Source organism: Protopterus annectens, chromosome 3.part1, assembly GCF_019279795.1.
Source record: "Protopterus annectens isolate FY-2018-M chromosome 3.part1, PAN1.0, whole genome shotgun sequence".
NCBI classification, from domain to species: Eukaryota; Metazoa; Chordata; order Ceratodontiformes; family Protopteridae; genus Protopterus; species Protopterus annectens.
The window spans coordinates 472,560,401-472,577,439 of NC_056732.1; the positions used below are offsets into that span (position 1 = coordinate 472,560,401).

The 17,039-nt window shown below is 40.8% G+C and overlaps 1 protein-coding gene across 2 annotated transcripts in view; it reads right to left on the reverse strand.

Annotated features, from left to right (window-relative positions):
• The window catches only part of LOC122798172 (MDM2 binding protein), a 983,220-nt gene that overhangs the window by 443,701 nt on the left and 522,480 nt on the right, over positions 1-17,039 (reverse strand). For both annotated transcript variants that reach the window (XM_044066913.1, XM_044066912.1), the window contains exon 12: positions 14,629-14,787. In XM_044066913.1, coding sequence (XP_043922848.1) covers positions 14,629-14,787 — 159 coding nt within the window. The remainder of the gene's footprint in view (positions 1-14,628; positions 14,788-17,039) is intronic.

Here is a 17,039-nt window from a genome sequence, read left to right on the forward strand (position 1 = left end):
TACTGTAATCCCTTATCAATTTACTGGTTTTATTACTGTTCATCTCTGAAATCCTGTCTCTGCTTCATTTCCAATGAACTCTCGATTCTTCTAGTCAACTCTCATGCTCCCTTCCTTCTCTCCAACATTTTCTGTTGAAAAATTGTTAAAGGTTTCACAGGTACATTCCCTCTGTGGTCATTATTACCAGAAGAACAAGAAGCAGAATCGCCTTCTGTTACTTACTTACTTTTTGTTGGACAAACTTTTGCATTTCCTCCTTAGCATGTACTTAATCAAAAATGAATTTGTCCCTCCAATGAAGAATATCTTGGAGACAGCTAGGTACAGAAAGTTGAATCTCACACCTGCATCTCGACATTCCCTGAAGAGTGGAATCAATTTGCTCCTCTTCTGTCTAGTGTACAATGTGTAATCATTCCCTACAAACATTGTGCTGTCTCCCACTTTTAGTACTTTGTCCTTCTGCCACTGTTTTGTCAGGATCAACTCCTTCTGCTGGTGGGAATTGCATCTTTACTATTAAAGGCCTAGGCTGCTTTCTTATAGCCAGGTTTGGAGCCTACACACTATGTGCCCTTTCGAATAAACTCCAGTTGTAGAATACCGGTCCAGTTGCTTATTTGTGCTTTCATAAAATTAATGAAGTCTGTTCCTTCCAACTTCTCGCTGAAAATGTCAAGTTCTCCCTATGTGCTCTGTCCTCTAATTCTATCATTTATTGAAACATCTCTTCCTGAGCAGTCTCATAATCAGCCAGCCTTTTCTTCATTTCGAACTCTGATTTTTGCAGCTTTATCATCTCATCTGAATATCTGTTTAGCTTCTTCCATTTTTTCCAGCCTTTTGTTGTTTGTGTTAATATAATCCATCAGTGTTTTATTTATTTTAACCAGGTTTGTATGCAGTTGTCTTATATCTTCCTGTAGGTTAAAAGAAGTCATGTCTGAAGGTTGCACTGCTTTCTGCTGAACAGCTGCAGAACTTTCCCCAGTCAGTCTTTCTTCCTCACTTTTTTGTAGCTGATTTTTTCCAGCTCTTTTGTATTTATTTATTCCTGGCATCCAGGCAGTGCACTTACTAGCCAGTTACTGAAATTTACCCATTAACATGCGTTTACTGGCCTTCACTGCTGAGTTTCTGTTTTCACACTGGGACAGCTAGAAATAAACTGTTACTCAATGTGCAGTCATCTTGGAAGTCCAGGAAACACCAACATCTTGGAAGAAAGCTGTGGTGGCTGTATTACCCAAGGGCAGCAAAGAACCATCAGACCTAGCGTCATACACACCCATTTCCATTTTAAACCATGATTATAAAGAGTTTATGGCTATATTAGCTAGACGAATGACAAAAGTGTTGCCATAATTGATAGGTATGGATCAAAATGGTTTTGTAGAGGAGAGACAAACATTTGACAACATTAATAGAATGATGATCCAGAGGGAAGCAGAATGTAAGAAAATAATGCTGTTGTTGGTGGGGCTTGATAAAGAGAAAGCATTCGACAGAGCAAGATGAGATTTTATGAGTAAGGCAATGGAAACATTTGCATTCACTGATACAACAACAAGGTTAACTAAGAGAATATACGATGGATCGGAGGCAAGAATTAAAGTGGGAGGGTTCTTCTCATACATGTTGTGGATGAACAGAGGAACCAAGCAGGGGTATCCGCTTTCCCCTTCATTTGCTTCATATTTAAAGCCAGTGGCAAAGAAAATAAGGGACTCAGAAATGCAAGGATATAACTGGTATGGAAATCAAGAAAAATTGGTTTTATTTGTAGATTATATAATTCTGTACCTGATAAATACAGAAAAAGACATCTCAGTGTTGTGGAACATTTTAAGGCATTTTCACATCTTTTTGGGAAATAAAATTAGTGAAGATAAAACAAGGGCTATAATTGTAAATTATGTACCCACACACAAAATGGGTCAGCAATACTCATGGGAACATAATAAGATGAAATATTTAAGAGTATAGATTAAAAAGGCTTCTGTCATGGCAGCTAAGGATATGTGGGAAGAGACTGAATAAATAATACAAAAACTGAGTAAATGGAAACTCTTGTTTATGGATATGGATAGTAATATAAAAGCAGTGAAAATGGCTTTAGCCCCTTTAATTTTATATACAGGTCACTCGTTTTTATCAACTAGAAGATAAGTTTTTGACAATAATTAATAAAGAGTTGAAGAAATTTATCTGGAAGGGGAAGAGGACAAAAGTTAAGTGGAATAAGTTGATTCTTCCAATGGAACAAGGTGGTTTAGGATTACCTGATTTGCTGGGATATTTTACAGCTACACAGTTAAGGCTCATATGCATAACACAAGCAGAAGGTTATAATTTTAAACGGAAAGGAATGATAACGAAGGTGAAGAAATAGAGCAAGAGTGGGATTTTGGATGCAGATTTTTAAGGAGAAAAATAACCATACAGAAAATTATAGTCATAAAGTAGCAGAAAATATTCAAAGAACTAAACCAATGCAAGAATGGAGATGTTGTCAATAAGGATGGCTGCAAGTAGGGATACAGAAAATAGGTAAGAGGGGCCTATAATTTACTGGAAAAAACTGGCAAAGGAAAGTACAGTTGTGTACACTTTCCATAAATGTAGATGTTTGAGTGTATTCACTGTTGCAGTCATTACATTTGGGTAATCTGCTGGCAGGTTGCCCTCAGTCGGCCTGAATAACAAATCCTTGGGTCCTGCGTTGGTTGCTCTCTCCACTTCCATAACGTCAGGTCATCAGGGTTATAAAAAATGCAGCCGACGCCATTTTAATCAGTTTTTCTTGTCCCAGATGTCAGGTGCCCCCCAAATGGGGAGCAAAAATTATATATGTATATAATATATATATATATATATATATATATATATATATATATATATATATATATATATATATACACACATGTAATTTAGAACACAAAAAAAATTACCTCCAACTAAAAGCAAATATTCCAAAAAGGCTTTTGAGCATAGGGAAGGAAAGAGGAGGTATAACAAGAGAGAAGAAAGGGGGCTGGCAGGTGGGTAACCTGGACTGCAACAGTGAATATACTCGAACATCTACATTTATGGTAAGTGTACACAACTGTACTATGTTCTTCGTGTTTCACTGTTGCAGTCATTACATTTGGGTAGAATCCCAAAGCTATGGATGGGAGAATGGAATTATACAGGATTAGGAGCAGCTATAAGGCACTGCAGTACAGCAATGGCAAAGCCTGCCCTGGATTTAGAAAAGAGAGGTAAATGGTAATGTTTGGTGAACATATGAACTGAGCTCCAAGTAGCAGCTTCTAGAATGTCTCTGGTAGGAACTCCTCTGAGAAAAGCTACAGAAGTAGATGCAGCCCTGGTGGAATGGGTTCTAATCCCCTTGGGGACAGGTTTACCATGGCGCATGTAGCAGAAACGAATGCAATGGTTTATCCATTTTGAAATAGTCTGCTTTGAAATAGCCTTCCCCTCTGCCCCTGCAGCAAATGCCACCAGTAATTGTTCAGTCTTTCTTAGAGATTTTGTCCTGTTTAAGTAGAATCTTAGTTGTCTGTGTACATCCAGTGAATGCAGAATCCGCTCCCCCTTGTTCTGCGGATTTGGGAAAAAAGTTGGCAGATAAATGGTTAGGTTAAGAGCCACACTGGATACCACCTTAGGCATTAAGGATGGATTGGTCCTGAGAGCCACCCTGTCCGGATAAAAGATAATGAAAGGCTCCACTGCCATGAGAGTCTGAAGTTCTGAAATCCTTCTAGCTGAAGTGACTGCTAAAAGAAAGGCGGTCTTCCAAGAAAAAAAAAATATGTTTGCGGTAGCAGTTGGTTCAAAAGGAGATAGGGTGAGTCTTTCCAGCACAAAATTGAGGTCCCATGCAGGAGTTGGTGCTCTCCTGGGAGGTCTCAATTTTTGGCCCCTCTGTGGTACTGCTTTAGCAGGGGATGAGAGAAGAGAGGAGGTTCTGTGTTGTAATGAGCAGAGATGGCAGAGGCATGGATTTTTATAGAAGAAAATGATATGCCCTTGTGAAGCATCTCAGTTAAATATTGCAGAATCTGAGGAATATTGCGCATTGCTGTCTTTATTCCTTGTGCTTGGTTCCAGGTACATAATCCTTTCCATTTATCACATAAGATTTTCTAGTACTAGGCCTTCTAGCCTCCAAAATGACATCCATCACAGGTTTACTGAGAGATGAGACTGGTGCAATTAGCTGATTAACCATGCTGCAAGATTCAGAGTTTGCAGCTGAGTGTGCAGAATTTAATAGTTCTGTTGAGACAATAGATGAGGTGTCTGAGGCAGGTACCACTGAGAAAGGTGTGACATATTCCGTAGAAGCGGGTACCAGTGATGGCAAGGCCAGTCTGGAGCAATCAGAATCATTTTTGTTTTTTCCTGTCTGACTTTTAGCAAAACCTTGGAGATCAGAAGCAGAGGGGGAAAGGCATAGACTGATAGGGTTTTTCCAGGTGAAGGATAGAGCATCCACTTTCCAAGCTTTTTTGTGATGAATTCTCGTGCAGAATTTGTCTGATAGTTTTGGGGAGAGGCAAAAAGTTATATGTCTGGGCGCCCCCATTTTCGTGTCAACATGCTGAAGATTTGTGGATCCAGTTTCCATTTGTGCGGGTCCATAAGATTTCTGCTTAGATTGTCTGCCAGAGTATTTTGCTTTCCTGGCAGGAATTGAGCTTGTAGATGTATTTGGTAAGTCAAGGCTGGCCATGGCTAGTCTGCAAAGAGAGTAGGAGTGGGTACCCCCCTGCTTGTTTATGTACAACATAACTGTGGTGTTGTCCGTCTTTATCAGTAGTTGTCCTGGATGAAGAAAGTCCGTGAAGGCTGTCAGAGCATTCTGTACAGCTAGCATTTCTTTCTGGTTGACATGTAGGTGCATTTGATTTGGGCTCCATTCGCCCTGAATGCATCTCCCTGCCAGATGGGCCCCCCAAGCATAGTCTGATGCATCTGTAGTCAGGGTTTGGGTGGCAGCAGGTAGAATGAATGACAGTCCCTTGTTTTGGTGACAAGCCTCTGCCCACCATAGGAACTCCTGTTGCAGACAAGGAATAAGAGGAAAGTACAGTTGTGTACACTTACCATAAATGTAGATGTTTGAGTGTATTCACTGTTGCAGTCATTACATTTGGGTAATCTGCTGGCAGGTTGCCCTCAGTCACAAAGTCTTGGGTCCTGCGCCGGTTACTGTCTCCTCTTCCATGAAGTCAGGTCATCAGGGGGGTATAAAACATGCAGCCGATGCCATTTTAATCAGATTTTCTTGCCCCAGATGTCAGGTGCCCCCCCCCAAATGGGGAGCAAAAATATATATGTAAACTGTAAATATATACATGCACCTTAGAAACATAAAATATACCTTCAACTAAAAGCAAATACACCACAAAAGCTTTTGAGTATAGTGAAGGAAAGAAAAGGTATAGAAAGGGGGCTGGCGGGTGGGTAACCTGGACTGCAACAGTGAATACACTCGAACATCTACATTTACGGTAAGTGTACACAACTGTACTATGTTCTTCGTGTTTCACTGTTGCAGTAATTACATTTGGGTAGAATTACAAAGCTATGGATGGGAGTATGGAACTAAACAGCATTAGGAGCAGCTATAAGGCCCTGCAGGACTGCAGTGGCAAAGCCTGCCCTGGATTTAGAGAAGAGAAGTAAATGGTAATGCTTTGTGAACGTATGAATTGAGCTCCAAGTAGCAGCTTCTAGGATGTCTCTGGTAGGGACCCCTCTGAGAAAAGCTGCTGAAGTAGAGGCAGCCCTGGTGGAATGGGATCTGATCTCACTGGGCACAGTTTACCATGGTGCAAGTAGCAGAAATGAATGCAATGGCTTATCCACTTAGAAGTAGTCTGCTTTGATATAACCTTCCCCTCTGATCCTATAGCAAATGCTACCAGTAGTTGCTCAGAATTTCTTAGAGATTTTGTCCTGTTTAAGTAGAATCTTAGTTGTCTGTGTACATCCAATGAATGCAGAATCCGCTCCATCTTGTTCTGCGGATTTGGGAAAAAAGTTGGCAGGTGAGTGGTCTAGTTAAGAGCCACACTGGATACCACCTTAGGCATAAAAGAAGGATTGGTCCTGAGGGCCACCCTGTCGGGGTAAAAAATAATGAAAGGCTCCACTGCCACAAGAGCCTGTAAGCCTGTAGTTCTGAAACCCTTCTAGCTGAAGTGACTGCCAAAAGAAAAGCTGTCTTCCAAGAAAGAAATGTTATAGCTGCAGTAGCTGCTGGTTCAAAAGGAAGCAGGGTGAGTTTTTCCAGCACAAAATTGAGGCCCCATGCAGGAGTTGGCGCTCTACTGGGAGGAATTAAATTTTTGGCCCCTCTGAGATACTGTTTTAGCAGTGGATGTGAAAAGAGGGGAGGCTCTGTTTTGTAATGAGCCGAGATGGTAGAGACATGGATTTTTATTGATGAAAAAGAGAGACCCTTGTCAAGCATCTCAGTTAAGTATTGTAAATTCTGAGGAATATTGGGCTTTGCTGTGTCTATTCCTTGTGCTTGGTTCCAAGCACAGAATCTCTTCCATTTATCAGCATACGATTTTCTAGTACTAGGCCTTCTGGCTTCCAAAATGACATCCATCACAGGTTTACTGATAGATGTGGTTTGAATAATTAGTTGATTAGCCATGCTGCAAGATTCAGTGTTTGGAGCCGAGTGTGCAGAATTTGATAGTTCTGCTGAGACAATGGATGAGGTGTTTGAAGCAAGTACCACGGAGAAAGGTGTGACATATTTCTTAGAAGCGGGTACCAGTGTTGGCGAGGCCAGTCCAGAGCAATTAGAATCATTTTTGGTTTTTCCTGTCTGACTTTTATTAAGACCTTAGAGAGTAGACGCAGAGGGGGAAAGGCATAGACTGATAGGTTTTAGGTTTTTCCAGCTGAAGGATAAAGCATCCACTTTCCATGTTTTTTTGTAATGAGTTCTTGTGCAGAACTTGTCCAACTGATAGTTTTGGGGAGAGGCAAATAGATCTATGTCTGGGCTTTCCCATTTCTGTGTTAACATGCTGAAGATATGTGGATCCAGTTTCCATTCGTGCGGGTCCATAAGATTTCTGCTTAGGTCGTCTGCCAGAGTATTTTGCTTTCCTGGCAGGAATTGAGCTTGAAAATGTATTTGGTAAGTCAAGGCTGGCCATGGCTAGTCTGCAAACAGGGTAGGAGTGGGTACCCCCCTGCTTGTTTATGTACCATATAACTGTGGTGTTGTCCGTCTTTATCAGTAGTTGTCCTGGATGAAGTAAGTCCTTGAAGGCTGTCAGTGCATTCTGAACAGCTAGCATTTCTTTCTGGTTGACATGTAGATGCATTTGGTTTGGGCTCCACTTGCCCTGAATGCATCTCCCTGCCAGGTGGATCCCCCAAGCATAGTCTGATGCGTCTGTATTTAGGGTTTGGGTGGCAGGGGGTAGAGTGAATGACCGTCCCTTGTTTTGGTGACATGTCTCTGCCCACGAAAGAAACTCCTGTTGTAGGCAGGGAATGAGAGGAATCATTGTTTCCAGGCTGTGACAATGTTGACTACATAAGCTTTTTAGGTACCACTGAAGTTTCCTCATATGCAGTCTCGCATATGGAATTAGTAGAATACAGGATGCCATGAACCTCAAAGCCTGAAGAATTTGTCTTGGGTTTTTGTTGCCATTTGTTTGAAGTATGTTGTCAATTACATTTGTTTGTCTGGCGTGAGGTAAGCCATCTGGGCAGTTGTATTCAAGCTTGCACACAGGAATGTAATTATTTGAGAGGGTACCAGTTGTGATTTCTTTTTGTTTATGGTGTACCCTAGGCATGCTAAAAGCCTTTTTACAAATGCCAGATGTTGAAGAAGAGTGTCCTTGTCCTCTGCCTGAATGAGGCAATCATCCAGATAAGGATAAATTTGGATGTTTCTTTGTCTGCAGACTGCAATTACTGGTGCCAGGCACTTTGTAGAGACCCTGGGCGCAGTAGATAAGCCAAAGGGTAGTGCAGAGAATTGGTAATTCAAAAAACCTGCTTTGAAGCGGAGGTATCTTCTGCAAGATTCCATTATTGAGATATGCAGGTATGCCTCTTTTAAGTCTAGAGTTACCAACCAGGCATTCTTGCCTAGCATAGGCAGTAGTTGTTGTAAAGTCAGCATCTTGAATTCTGGAATGTCCAGGAAGATATTCAGAATCAATAAGTCCAGAATTGGACGCCATGATTTGTCTTTTCTGGGTACCAGGAAAAGTCTTGAATAAAAACCTTGTCCTTTTTCCTTTTCTGGTACTGGTTGAATAGCCCCCATTTTCATGAGAGACATGCCTTGTTTCTGGGCCTCTGCCCACTGATTTGGTGGCAGATCTGGCCATTTGTTTGGAATTGGCAATGTATGGAAATGAAATCTGTATCCACGGGATGCTATATTTAAGACCCACTTGTCCTAAACTGGTAGTTTAAGCCCTGATTGCCAAGGTTGCAGAAGTATAGACCTTCTTACCCCATCTATCCAGCGCCCTGGAATCTCCATCAGAAGGGGTAGAAATTTTGGCTGTAGAGGCCTTAAAGTTGGGACCCTGAGAAATAGTCTCACGATCAGCAGCAGGATTTTTGAAAATAAATTTGTGGGAGTCAGGAACCCTGTAATATCTATCTGGCTTACTAGGAGCCGGAGGCAGGGAATCAGGAGCCATGCTTGATTCTGAGAACACATCATCAACAATGTCTAAAACAGGAGGAATAGCCAAAGGCCTATGCTGAGGAAGAAGATAGAAATCCCTAAGCCTCTTTTTTGATTCAGAGAAGTTCTGACTCTCCCAGTGAAAATGTTCCCTTAAAGTATGCAAAGACTCTCCAAAAGAGTAATCCTCAGGAGGAGATGCAGATGGGATAGATTCCTCTGCATCAGAATCCTCATAAGGGGGAACAGAAAATTCCTGATCAGAAGAGGAATCTGAAGAAATTGAAACCTGATCTGAAGATTCATAATCAGTGCCTTGCCTAGGCCTCTCAGTAGGAGGGAGTTGGGAACCCCTGATCAAGGTAATTAAATCCTCAGCAATTTTGATCATTTGTTTTTTAGGCATAGGTGCCCGAACACGTGGCTCATGCATCCGTTTTTTACACATAGAAGTTGGTTTTGGCCTTGTTTTAGATGACGGCGTCGGTTTAATATACAAATTGTTAGGCCTGAAAACACCCAGAGAAGCTGGTGCCTGCTCAGCGGCTCTGGACCCATCCAAGGGAGAGACATCCGCGGGTTCAATACTTGAAGAATCTCACGGCATACCGGACTCTGAATGGGTCTCGGTAGAGGCCTGCAAATCAAAAGTAGCAGGCATCAGGGGCTGCAAAAGCACCTCACTGAGTACCAGTGAACCGGCGACTGGCTTAGGAGAAGCTTTGTCATCGGTTTTGGACCTCAACGGTCTGTCTCTGTCTTATTCTTTGCATTTCTTGAGATTCCGGTAGTTGGATTGCTAACCAACGACATTTCAGGATAGTTAAATCTTGAGCCAAAGTATTTAGAAGCAAAAATATACCGACGATTAATAGTGCATTGGTTAAATTAGCACAAAACTGACAGCAAGCACGTTGTGGTCAGTGCCTAGGCAAGGAATACAGTACAAATGAAAATCCTTATGAGGTATTTGCTTCCCACAAGTAATACAATTATTAACTTTTACTGACATTGGTAAGGAGCAAGAAAAAGTTTCCCCAGCAGGTTACTTAGCTTTAGTTTGAAGACTTCGGTTCTGAAACTCGAAAACGAAAATTTCAGGAGTCGCTGACTGGCATTTGCAAACTGCTTCTGCTTCAGGCACCACGCGGCAAGAAAGACTGATTAAAATGGCATTGGCTGCATTTTTATACCCCTGACGACCTGACATCATGGAAGAGGAGACAGCAAACGACGCAGGACCCAGGACTTTGTTATTCAGGCCGACTGAGGGCAACCTGCCACCAGATTACTCAAATGTAATGACTGCAACAGTGAAACATGAAGAACATCCAAGGTATTGGGGGAAGATACCTAGAGAGGGAAAGGTAATGGAGTGGGATGAGGCCAAGAAGATACTGGGACTCCAGGCTAGACTGCCTTCCCTACCAGGGAATGATATCAGAGTACAGGCAAAGAGAAAGAGATATGGAATCTTGAGCAAAAGACCTACTCTGTTGGGGGTTTTAATCAAATGTGGAACAGAAGCTGCTGTTAAAAATGGGATAATTATTAGGGCATATACAATATTGCATGATAACTATAAAAATCAACCAAAGGCGGTTAGAAAAAACTGGAAAAAGAGATTGGAAAAGCAAATTACAGAAGAACAACAGGAGGACATATGTATGGATCCCAAGTATGCAACAAAGTCCAGAAGGGTTAGGATCTTTTATTGCAAGTGTTTGCATAGGTAATTTTATACCCCCAAGCAGACTTCAAAGCATTTTTCCTCAGGTAGATAGTAAATGTTGGAGGTGTAATGGTAAAGACAGAGGTAACTGGGAACATGTTTTTGGGAGCATAATGAGTTGGCAGATTATAACAATTTTCTAGACAACACTATGTTACTTTTTTGAGCTGGGACGCAGGATTTGAATTGTCTAAACAATAGAAAAAAATTATTAAATTTAATTATGTTCTCTGCCAAAAAGAGAAGGCAGGAATTCAGCAATTGCAATGTTGAACTGATGATAATTACAATGAAAAGATGTGTGATGTATAATGTATGCAAATGTAAAAACATGCTACTATAGTTTTTGTTTTCTGTTAATGTATGCTTGCCTAAGTCTTAAGTGGTAATTCAAAGGTTTCAAAAAAGTAAAGGTCTTGAACAAATGAGAAATAGCTATAACTGAAATGCACAAACATAATCCCCAGCCACATAAAACAAAAGTTCATCCCTGCCCATATTCAAGTGCAACTTAGATCTATGGATGGGAAACAGACATTTACCCCAGGATAGCCCTCTGTACTACTAATGGACATAGGCAGCTTCTAAATGCTTTAGCCCATGAATGGGTCCTCTCAAATCACCTAAAGTATGATCCCAGTAATTCTCATTATGTACAATATATAATTATTGACCACAGGATAGGCAAGGACAATCTATAACCAAATGGGATAGGTTATTTTAAGCACAAAAGGAAAATCAGCTAGTCTTAAAATGGACCGCAAGGCAGCTAGCCTAGTACTTACTTATGATCTTATACAGTGTGTAGATGGATTAGTACGCAAGTAAGAGGACAGATTAAGCCTGGAGACTTTATGACTGCTAACAAAGCATCCTGAAGTTTATGAATGAATACAAAATCCATCATTTGAGGAACCAAGAAGGAAAAAAAAAAACACGAGTAATTGTTCTGTTTCTTGAAAGAAGAAACCATTTTTATGGTTTCTTTCTTCAAAAACTAAGTGACCTTCTACAAAAGATTATCAGTATACGGGAGATACCTGAAAGGGAGGATAGGCAACAAATTCTTAGGTGAGCCCTGATCCAGCAGTTGTATGGTCCATTTGTCCAGTGCCACAGTGACCGTTTCCGGTGCTTGGACATGCTTAAAGTATCTTCCCTGATGACTTCTTGCACTCACTGAGCTTTTTGAAGAAAAACTCAAAAGCTCATGTGGAGGGCTGGTTTAATAAGATAAGAAATCTTCTTACGAGGCAAGTTCTGGCTATGGACATATGGTTATAGATAGGAACTACAGTGGGATGCAAGTTCTCCAGGAGCTTTGAAGGGATCCTCCTCTTTCCTGAACTGAGTTGGGTGGCCACTGGTTTGCTAGTTTTAAATAACAGATAGGGAGATGACCTACTGAGGTCTCTTCATCAGGCCAGAAAGGACCTCCTTAACCTGCCTGACACACACATTTTATCCAGTAAATTAAACAATCTAAATGTAGCTGTTCTTCAGCAGGGAGACGGGAGCTAATAATACCTCTGAAGCATCATCTAGAGTGCTGTAGTCCTTGTCTGTGTCCCTACCATATGGAACAAAGACTTCAGTGATTGCATGTGGGTCTCCCTGCAGTCATCTATGCTCTCAAACGAGTTGAATAAATTTTCACCTTTTTTTGTAACCGATCTGTTGACTGGGTAAGCCTACTGGACAAATTGCCCCTTTTCATGGGAGACCAAGGAGTACTGTCTGGTTAAGTAACTTGTTCAGAGCTGCACAACAAGCAAATGCAGGTAGAAAGAATCAAACCCTGTACCACAGGAAACAGCTCATTAACAGCTCAGAGCTTTAGTCCTGTGTGCTTGTGCTAACAGCCAGAATTTCCCACAGTTTCTTCTGAGTTTACATACAAAACTTGACAAGTGCACACAAAGTAATCATCATTCTCAACAGATCAAGTTGCTAAAAGTGCTACATTGGGGGCAGGGAATAACTTGACATGATGTGTCATTTGAAACTCAGAGTAGTCAGTGTTCAGTAGTGAAATGGTCACAAGGTGCCAGTCCAAAAATATAACTGTCCAATAGGATTTCAGTGTTTCAGACTTGCACACAAAGCACTGTCCAGCAGTCTGATCAGGGCTTTCCATGCAGATGTGATGGTTACCCTTATGATATAAAGGTAAGGCAGCAGAAATCTGAGTTGAAGTGTGCACCACTAAGTTGAAAGTCTATAAAGCGGCCAACCTTCAGGAACAACTCCTCAAAGAAGGGATCTTTGAGCAGGGAAAAGTTACCCCCCCCCCCAAGACAGACATACATACTGAACCTAACAATCAGCTCAACAGTTGGCTTCTCAAGGATGACCATAAGGTCAGGCCTCCTCCTCTCTTCTCATCAGAGACACAGCCCATCCTTCAGGACAACAAAGAAGAGCCTGTTCACAACAGCTCCATAAAGTTTCTTTTCAATAAGCCCACTGATGACTTAAGGTTCATTAGGCCTGTCTTTTGATGAGGAGTCAATAATGCCACAAAGAAATGGAGAATGAGATCTGCCATTGCTTTGGATTGGTGTTTCTGGAGTCATACTGATTTGCCACTGGCAATCTCTAAAACTGCCATCTGTGCAAGTCAAAACTGCCGGAAACTACTTAAAGAAAAAAGGAAACAATGTTTTTAAAGGCAAGTCCCCCACTTCCAATCTTATATGTACTAATTCCACTGTCAAACAACAGTGGAAAAGTACAACATTAATGACTGCTGAAATTGTTTTTCAGCAATTTTGATTCACAAGAAAGGCACTTGCAGGGATTGCTGCTGGTGAATCAGCTGGCTCCCATACTTCCTGGGTGTTTTGCAATGTTCTTCTTCTGAAATTGAAGAATTAAACTCACTTTTCTTTTTCTTACTTTGAGATGAGGGTTTTGGTGGATTGGACACTCCAAATTGGCCCTAGGTGTGAGTGCCTGTGTGTGTGTGTGCCTTCAGTGGAAGGTTGGGCGCTGGGCTGGCAACTCGACACCATAAAACTCCACTGCCAATCATGAGTGGACAGGTGATCCACTCTGGCGACCCCTAACCGGGAAAAGCTGAAAGAAGAAGAAGAAGAAGATGATGAGAGTTTTTTATCTGCAAAATCCATAGTCTCCCACTTCCAATGAAGTGAACTTTGCCTAGGTACGGTACAAGGAGCACAACAAACCTGCACTTCTCTTCTGGTATTATCTTTTTTTCCATTTAGCACAGTCTTGTGCTTGCACCTGTACTAACCAGATAAGGCTTTTAGTATGATATATCTGAAAATTTTCATCAAAGAAAAAACACAAACTAAGGTAAACTGAAAAAAAATCAAAAAAGGAGCGCATAATGATCTCAAGAATAGCTGAGCAGCAGAAAGAACTGAAAGGGGAGGACTGAGCCTTTTATTTATTGGCTTGTCCATGTTGTGGACATGGCTTATAAAAAGACTGAAGCTAATGAGAAAAAAGAAAGTTTTCTGAGGCTACCCTTTTGAGCTGGGTGCATGGCTCAACCGAACAACATTCTGATTTAAAGTTTATGTAAGATGATGCTTTATGCTCTTCAAAAGAAAAAAGTGCAACTAGTGGGACAGTGCTACTAATAACTTTATTCATTCACTCCCGCTCTCTGACTACTGACTTGTTCAATGTCTACATGACCCAGAATTAGATACGCTTCTGGAACTCACTGGGCACAAAGCACAGAAACTAACAGAGGATGGGATGCCAAGTTCACTGCAAGATGTACACATACACATGGCACTCACACCTAAGGCAATTGGGAGGATCATCAAGCTGTTAAGGCATGTGTTCCAATGGAGAAAGAAACCACAGCATCTGGTAGCAACCCACATGGACAAATGAAGTGCAAGCAGACTCCAACAAGAAGGTGACCCCAAAAACTGAAATGGAAAACCAAGCGCTGTGAGGCAACAGTGATGCTAAATGCTGCATCACTGTGCTTCCAAAGAATGCTACAAGGCAATTAAAAAAAAAAGATCTACAATTAGTAATGGAGTCCAATGCTGTCAGATAACAGTAGCTTTCCATTCCTGCAAAGAGACTGTGAAAGCAAAAAAAACACAGTGTCTTCAAAACACCAGATAACTGAGTTCATTTAATTTCTGTGTGATCATGTGGTGTAAGACTCCATAATGGCAAAGACAAAAAAGTACATGCTTACCCTCTCTGAATCTGTATGGGTTGAAGCTCTGTAGCAGGGGTTCCATCTGGAGTAAAATACTTCAGTAACTCTTTAGCATCCAACACTGAGGTTTGTGCCTTCTGATTCTCCCTTGGTCCTAACAACGATTCACAAGAGCCTGAAACAATAAATCCGGCTCTGTGGAATAAAAGAAAAAATCTAATGAGTGCCATGTTGTAATATTCCATACCACTGATACACAAAGACAAAAGTTAATCTAACTTTTAGCAACATTTACAGATTTTCAGCTCTGACAAGATGGAACAAATTTCCTTCAAGAGACAGGTGATTGTGTCAAAAGTGAAAGATCCAAACTAACTAAAAATCTAGTTGTAGAGGCGGCATAATGTAAAAATTCAGACTTCTGACAATTTTTAAGTATTTTCTGCTAGAATACCCCAAAACAATTATCATATACAGTGGATATAAAAAGTTTACACACCCCTGTTAAAATGCCAGGCTTTTGGGATATAAAAAATGAGACCACAATAAATCATTTCAAAAATTTCCCACCTTTAATGTGATCTATAACCTGTACAATTCAATTGAAAAACAAACAAATCTGTTAGGAGAAAAAATATAAAAAATAAAAAACGCACAATACGCTGGTTGCATAAGTGTGCACACTCCAACTAATACTTTGTTGTGTGTGTACATTCTTAAACTAATACTTTGCTGAAGCACCTTTTGACTTGATTACAACATTCAGTCTACTTGGATACACACCTGCCATCAATTAAAGAGACTCTGATTAACCCCAAGTAAAGTTCAACTGTCCTAGTAGGATTTTCTTAACATTTACTCAGTTGTCTGGTACAGCAAAAGACATGGCTCTCAGAGAGCTTACAAAGCATCAAAGGGATCTCATAGTTGAAAGGTTTCAGTCAGGAGAAGGGTACAAAAAATTTCCACAGCATTGGATATACCACAGAACACAGTGAAGACAGTCATCAAAAAGTAGAGAAAATATGGGACAACAGTGACATTGCAAAGAACTGGATGTTCCTCCAACATTGATGAAAAGGCAAGACAAAAACTGGTCAGGGAGGCTGTCAAGAAACCTACAGCAAAACTGAAGAAGGTGCAGGAATTTCTGGCAAGTACTGGTTGTGTACTACATAAGACAACAATCTCCCGTATTCTCCATGTCTTGACTATGGGGTAGGGTTGCAAGATGGAAGCCTTTTCTTACACAGAAAAACATCCATGCCCGGCTAAAATTTGCAAAACAATATATCGTTTCCCAAAAGCATGAGGGAAAATGTGTTATGGTCTGATGAGACCAAGGTTAAACTTTTTGGCCACAATTACAAAAGGTACGTTTGGTGTAAAAACACTTTGCATCACCAAAAGAACACCATCCCCATGGTGAAGCATAGTGGTGGCAGTATTATGCTTTGGGTTGCTTTTCTCCAGTTGGAACTGGGGCTTTAGTCAAGGTGGAGGGAATTAGGTACAGTTCCAAATACGAGTCACTTTCGGCCCAAAACCTTCAGGCATCTGCTAGAAAGCTGAAAATGAAGAGGAATTTCGCCATTCAACACGACAGTGACCCCAAGCATACATCCAAATCAACAAAAGAATGGCTTCACCAAAAGAAAATTAAAGTTTTGGAATGGCCCAGTCACAGTGCAGACCTAAGTCCAATAGAAAATCTGTGGGGTAAACTGAAGAGGGCTGTGCACAAGAGATGCACTCGCAATCTGACAGATTTGGAGCGCTTTTGCAAGGAAGAGTGGGCAAATATTGCCAAGTCAAGATGTGCCATACTGATAGACTCCTACCAAAGAAGGCTGAATGCTGTAATTAAATCAAAAGATGCTTCAACAAATTATTAGTTTAAGGGTGTGCACACTTATGCAGCCAGCGTACTGTACGTTTTTTATTTTTTATACTTTTTTCCCCTAACAGATTTGTTTTTCAATTGAATTTTACAGGTTATAGGTCCCATTAAAGGTGGGACAAGTTTTGAAATTATTTATTGTGATCTAATTTTTTACATCACAAAACCATGACATTTTAACAGGGGTGTGTAAACTTTTTATATCCACTGTATGTTAAACCCTTGACTTTTCCCCATGATATTACAGCTTATGTAACTGGAGTACGGATACACACATTATGGGAAGCGTAATGAAATGTTGGGATGGTACCAGATGAGAGTTTTAAAACATCTATTCCATAACCTGCCAAAAACTGTGAAAATTAGAATACCATGAGCTCCTTTTCACACCATGCATCTGGATTCATACTATAGTAATGACACTGTGGTACGAGGGGACTACTACAGTCCTGAAGGAATCTATATTAGATCATCGAAGTGTTAATACTTCGAATGGTAATCGACCTGAAAACAGCGAACGCTGAAAATGGCAAAGCTGCAGATAACC